The sequence below is a fragment of the Thalassophryne amazonica genome, chromosome 2, assembly GCF_902500255.1.
Source record: "Thalassophryne amazonica chromosome 2, fThaAma1.1, whole genome shotgun sequence".
Lineage (NCBI taxonomy): Eukaryota > Metazoa > Chordata > Actinopteri > Batrachoidiformes > Batrachoididae > Thalassophryne > Thalassophryne amazonica.
Genome location: NC_047104.1, coordinates 2,294,054 through 2,300,980, shown reverse-complemented (window position 1 = coordinate 2,300,980; position 6,927 = coordinate 2,294,054). Strand labels below are relative to the sequence as shown.

At 38.8% G+C, this 6,927-nt stretch overlaps 1 protein-coding gene across 1 annotated transcript in view; it reads right to left on the bottom strand.

Moving 5' to 3' along the window:
- Positions 1-1,555: 1,555 nt before the first annotated feature.
- Positions 1,556-6,927, bottom strand: part of fhod1 (formin homology 2 domain containing 1) — a 91,274-nt gene continuing 85,902 nt past the window's right edge. Inside the window, 1 exon segment of the mRNA XM_034182963.1 lies at positions 1,556-3,374. Coding sequence (XP_034038854.1) covers positions 3,295-3,374 — 80 coding nt within the window. The 3' untranslated portion in view covers positions 1,556-3,294.

Sequence of the window (6,927 nt, the reverse complement as noted above, 5' to 3'; positions counted from 1 at the left end):
CGTTTTCCATCCTCGTCAGTGTCGATTTCGTGTCTTTGGAGGCTTCCGCATGCTCGTTTCTGAAGTCTTTCAGCTCTGTTAGCAGTGACGCCATGTTATTTTCGGCATCTTCAGCTTGTTCTCGTTTTTCATCCTTTTTCGTAGCTCGTTTCTTTTCTTGCAGCGGACATCTTCGGGTCTCTTAATATGGCCGTAGTGCAGTTTACTTTTTGTTTCTAGCTAGTTTTGGGTTTTCTCTCCGGAGCTCAGAGATCAAGCTGCTTTCTCTTTCATGACGTCACCGGAAGCCATCAACAAAGTATTGAACAGACTGTGAATACTTAGGTACACATGATCCCAGACCTGATCATAGATGCACGTTTTCAATCACTTCATTCTTTGTAAAATTTCATCCTTCCATGGAATTACAATTTTATACAGTTAAACAAGACATCATATTCATCTTTACCATACATTATACATTCGTCTTTGCAGAAGTCCTGCAGTCTTGATTCTTTTTTTTTTTTTGGCAGGAAAATTCTGAGTGAGGTTTGTCGTTTCAAACAGGATTCGCTGGTCTGTGTTAAAGGTGTGTTTCAGCAACAATCTGCCCATCGTGGAAACGCTGCCAGGATTTTATTTTTTGCGTGCACAAAAGTGAGATTCTGGAGAGTTGCTGAATGCACAGAGGTGTAGCCGGAGGTGACGTGGGGACATGATATAACGTCACCCTGGGCGCGTCCGTCTTCACAGGCGGCTGCAGTTAGTGTGAGAGCTTCACGCTCAGCCTGATGTTCACACTTTCCTCTCACTGAGCAGGTCATGAGTTTACAATTTTAGTTTTTCTGCTAAAAATACCACAATTATCTGGGTTTTATTTCACTAAAGTGATATCAAAACGTTATTTTATATTTACTTGAATATCTGGGAGAATTAAGTGGTAAAACAAAATGTTTCCACAAAAACAATTACAAATCAGATTCACTATCTGTGTTTAAAGGTTTAGATATGAAAACACTTAAATCAATAGAATTGTTACTGAATTTGGTTTCAGATTCTGACGTTTTACCTCTTAAAGTCATAATTCTCTAAATTGTACTGATACATTAACATTTTTCTGAAATTTAATCTAAAGGCTTCTGATCCTGTTGAAACTTAAAAGGGTTCAAGAATAAAATCAGCAAGAATTTATGAAGTCTTTGATAGCTATTTGTCGCCACCTAGTGGTTAAATGCAAGTACCTGCAGACAATATGTTTCACTCAAAAGCAGAGAAAAAAGTACCGTTTGATCAGGTTCCGTGGTTCACCAGAGTGAACCACTTTATCCTTCACCAACACACACACACACACACACACACACACACACACACACACACACACACACACACACACACACACACACACACACACACACACACACACACACACACACACACACGTCACAGGACCATGTGACAGATTAATCTCTAATATTCAGTCATTGATTTATTAATAAAATGAAAAGTTGATCCAAACGTGCCAGTGCGTCTGTGGACATTAACATTTAAAAAGAGAAATAAACAACAGTCCTGCTGGTTTAAAAAAAAATCTTTATTAATTAATTGCACTTTGAACACATTCAGCTTTGGGTTTGAAGATTTCTGCAGAAAGTCTTTGTCCTTGAAATTAAAACCGTCTTTGTCCTTCAGACACGTCTCCTCCGCGAGTGTGACAGCAACTTTGTGATTCACAAAAAACAAACAACAAAAAAACAAACAACAAAAAAAACCCAAAACGTGAATTATGTTGGCAGAAAGCATTAAGACCTCAATGCGGGAAAAACACAAAGTTCTAAATTAGTTAACAAGTACAATTCACCCAGGGTAAGTGTGCACGTGTCTGAGTGTGCACGTGTGCAAGTGGTGCCATTTTTAATCAAATGAATTTTACATTTATAACAATTTCCACCTTTAAACAAACTCGCTTTTTTCTGTTCCAGCATTTTGGTTTGTAACAGATTTCCTCCAGGAGCTAAATTCAGAATAAGAACACAGATTCATCAAACAGCCTGATGATGGCGCCATTTACGATGCTCAGATGAACATAAAAGAAAAGGTCACTCAAACTCCTCCCACGGTAACGTTTGCTTTGTCAGCTCTTTTAGCTATTATATGACACATTTGTGTGTTCGAGTAAAACTGAAGCAACATACAATATTTTCTGTTTTTGTTCAACTGTGAGCAAAAAAAACCCCCAAAAAACCAAAAACAACAACAAAAAACATTAAGTTAAAATCTCCACGACCGTGGCACCGTGACGCTAAACGACGCCTAGCTGCTTAAAACGGCTTCTTACGGCCATTTAAAAAAAAAAAAACATTGACGTTAGCGTGACAATGAACATTAGCACGTGACATAATGCCGACATGCTAACAACACCTGAACATACGACTGAGGCGGTAATCATTTTTTGATCAATTTTGATATACCTACTGTTAGCATGCTGAGTTTAGCAGGAATGCACACAGACCAATACAAACACAATAACCTGGTACATACACTATTAAGCTAACGGGCAAACATTAGCACAGTACTGCTAATGTAGTATTTCTGCTTCAGTTGTTAAACAAATCACCCCCCCCCAAATTTAACGATGTGAGCAAACATATTAACAGTGTGTAGCGCTAACTGAGGACAATGTTAGCATGCTACAGATAATTGTGTGAAAAAGTAATGCTAACATTACTCAGTAATACTCCAGTAGTTAAACACTAAAAATGCTCAAAACTAGATTATTGTCTTCGGTTGCTGACAGTCAGGTGTGCTAACAGGTTTGTGTTTCGGATGTTAGCACGATAACTAAAGAGGCAGACTGGCAGATGCTAACATGGCTAACAACATCCTTTCAGGTTTAAAAGGATGTTTGGATTAAATATTGCAGAACTTTTCAATTTTTTTTTTATTGTAAGGATCATTTCTCCAAAACACCTGGAATATTACACACACACACACACACACACACTACCAAAATAAAGCATAAAAACGTAACGAGTCGCAGCGTTCAGAGGGAAGAAGAGCTGTGAAGACTTACAGTATGACTGCAGTTAAAGAATAAATAAAAATACACATTTACTCATGCAAACGTCTTTTACAACGAAAACATCTGAAATGTTTGTTTTTTGTTGAGACGGGTTCTGTTTCAATGTTACAGCAGCTTGAGGCTCCTCCTCCTGTAGGAGAACTGACTTCTGGGAAATTCCACAGTCCCGTTAGTTGCCATATTTTGCCTCATCAGATCAACCATATTCACTGATCAATCAAGTGATCGGTTTGTGTTCAAACTCTGTCTGCAGTCTTGTCGAGTCCCAGAGCCTGAACCACTTCCACAGTGAGTCCGCTCCTCAGAGTCCGCCGCACTGAAACACAAAGACAGGACGTTACCACACGTTAATGTGACGCGCACCGCCACGCTCCCGTAACTCCGCCCCAAACACCAGGAAGAAGGTAACAGTAATTTATCAATTCGGTACTCTTTACTTGAGTAGGGAAACCATCAAAACACCCTATGACACATGAGAAACACCAGACGTTTTGTTCCCTTCTGGACAAGAATCTGGTTCCGGTGAAGCCAAAGTGTTTGTTTTAAACACACCTGATGTTTGTTAACGACACAGAAAAACTAAGAACATGACTTTATTTATATACATACATACATATATATACATATATATATATGTGTGTGTGTGTGTGTGTGTGTGTGTATATATATATATATACACACACACACACACACACACACAGGGGCGGAGGATTAGCAGCAATCTTCCATTCCAGCTTATTAATTAATCAAAAACCCAGACAGAGCTTTAATTCATTTGAAAGCTTGTCTCTTAGTCTTGTCCATCCAAATTGGAAGTCCCAAAAACCAGTTTTATTTGTTATTATCTATCGTCCACCTGGTCGTTACTGTGAGTTTCTCTGTGAATTTTCAGACCTTTTGTCTGACTTAGTGCTTAGCTCAGATAAGATAGTTATAGTGGGCGATTTTAACATCCACACAGATGCTGAGAATGACAGCCTCAACACTGCATTTAATCTATTATTAGACTCTATTGGCTTTGCTCAAAAAGTAAATGAGTCCACCCACCACTTTAATCATATCTTAGATCTTGTTCTGACTTATGGTATGGAAATAGAAGACTTAACAGTATTCCCTGAAAACTCCCTTCTGTCTGATCATTTTTTAATAACATTTACATTTACTCTGATGGACTACCCAGCAGTAGGGAATAAGTTTCATTACACTAGAAGTCTTTCAGAAAGCGCTGTAACTAGGTTTAAGGATATGATTCCTTCTTTATGTTCTCTAATGCCATATAACAACACAGTGCAGAGTAGCTACCTAAACTCTGTAAGGGAGATAGAGTATCTCGTCAATAGTTTTACATCCTCATTGAAGACAACTTTGGATGCTGTAGCTCCTCTGAAAAAGAGAGCTTTAAATCAGAAGTGCCTGACTCTGTGGTATAACTCACAAACTCGTAGCTTAAAGCAGATAACCCGTAAGTTGGAGAGGAAATGGCATCTCACTAATTTAGAAGATCTTCACTTAGCCTGGAAAAAGAGTCTGTTGCTCTATAAAAAAGCCCTCCGTAAAGCTAGGACATCTTTCTACTCATCACTAATTGAAGAAAATAAGAACAACCCCAGGTTTCTTTTCAGCACTGTAGCCAGGCTGACAAAGAGTCAGAGCTCTATTGATCTGAGTATTCCATTAACTTTAACTAGTAATGACTTCATGACTTTCTTTGCTAACAAAATTTTAACTATTAGAGAAAAAATTACTCATAACCATCTCAAAGACGTATCGTTATCTTTGGCTGCTTTCAGTGATGCCGGTATTTGGTTAGACTCTTTCTCTCCGATTGTTCTGTCTGAGTTATTTTCATTAGTTACTTCATCCAAACCATCAACATGTTTATTAGACCCCATTCCTACCAGGCTGCTCAAGGAAGCCCTACCATTAATTAATGCTTCGATCTTAAATATGATCAATCTATCTTTGTTAGTTGGCTATGTACCACAGGCTTTTAAGGTGGCAGTAATTAAACCATTACTTAAAAAGCCATCACTTGACCCAGCTATCTTAGCTAATTATAGGCCAATCTCCAACCTTCCTTTTCTCTCAAAAATTCTTGAAAGGGTAGTTGTAAAACAGCTAACTGATCATCTGCAGAGGAATGGTCTATTTGAAGAGTTTCAGTCAGGTTTTAGAATTCATCATAGTACAGAAACAGCATTAGTGAAGGTTACAAATGATCTTCTTATGGCCTCGGACAGTGGACTCATCTCTGTGCTTGTTCTGTTAGACCTCAGTGCTGCTTTTGATACTGTTGACCATAAAATTTTATTACAGAGATTAGAGCATGCCATAGGTATTAAAGGCACTGTGCTGCGGTGGTTTGAATCATATTTGTCTAATAGATTACAATTGTTCATGTAAATGGGGAATCGTCTTCACAGACTAAAGTTAATTATGGAGTTCCACAAGGTTCTGTGCTAGGACCAATTTTATTCACTTTATACATGCTTCCCTTAGGCAGTATTATTAGATGGTATTGCTTAAATTTTCATTGTTACGCAGATGATACCCAGCTTTATCTATCCATGAAGCCAGAAGACACACACCAATTAGCTAAACTGCAGGATTGTCTTACAGACATAAAGACATGGATGACCTCTAATTTCCTGCTTTTAAACTCAGATAAAACTGAAGTTATTGTACTTGGCCCCACAAATCTTAGAAACATGGTGTCTAACCAGATCCTTACTCTGGATGGCATTACCCTGACCTCTAGTAATACTGTGAGAAATCTTGGAGTCATTTTTGATCAGGATATGTCATTCAAAGCGCATATTAAACAAATATGTAGGACTGCTTTTTTGCATTTACGCAATATCTCTAAAATCAGAAAGGTCTTGTCTCAGAGTGATGCTGAAAAACTAATTCATGCATTTATTTCCTCTAGGCTGGACTATTGTAATTCATTATTATCAGGTTGTCCTAAAAGTTCCCTAAAAAGCCTTCAGTTAATTCAAAATGCTGCAGCTAGAGTACTAACGGGGACTAGAAGGAGAGAGCATATCTCACCCATATTGGCCTCTCTTCATTGGCTTCCTGTTAATTCTAGAATAGAATTTAAAATTCTTCTTCTTACTTATAAGGTTTTGAATAATCAGGTCCGATCTTATCTTAGGGACCTCGTAGTACCATATCACCCCAACAGAGCGCTTCGCTCTCAGACTGCAGGCTTACTTGTAGTTCCTAGGGTTTGTAAGAGTAGAATGGGAGGCAGAGCCTTCAGCTTTCAGGCTCCTCTCCTGTGGAACCAGCTCCCAATTCAGATCAGGGAGACAGACACCCTCTCTACTTTTAAGATTAGGCTTAAAACTTTCCTTTTTGCTAAAGCTTATAGTTAGGGCTGGATCAGGTGACCCTGAACCATCCCTTAGTTATGCTGCTATAGACTTAGACTGCTGGGGGGTTCCCATGATGCACTGTTTCTTTCTCTTTTTGCTCTGTATGCACCACTCTGCATTTAATCATTAGTGATCGATCTCTGCTCCCCTCCACAGCATGTCTTTTTCCTGGTTCTCTCCCTCAGCCCCAACCAGTCCCAGCAGAAGACTGCCCCTCCCTGAGCCTGGTTCTGCTGGAGGTTTCTTCCTGTTAAAAGGGAGTTTTTCCTTCCCACTGTAGCCAAGTGCTTGCTCACAGGGGGTTGTTTTGACCGTTGGGGTTTTACATAATTATTGTATGGCTTTGCCTTACAATATAAAGCGCCTTGGGGCAACTGTTTGTTGTGATTTGGCGCTATATAAAAAAATTGATTGATTGATTGATATATACATACACACACACACACACACATATATACATACACATACACACACACACACACATACATA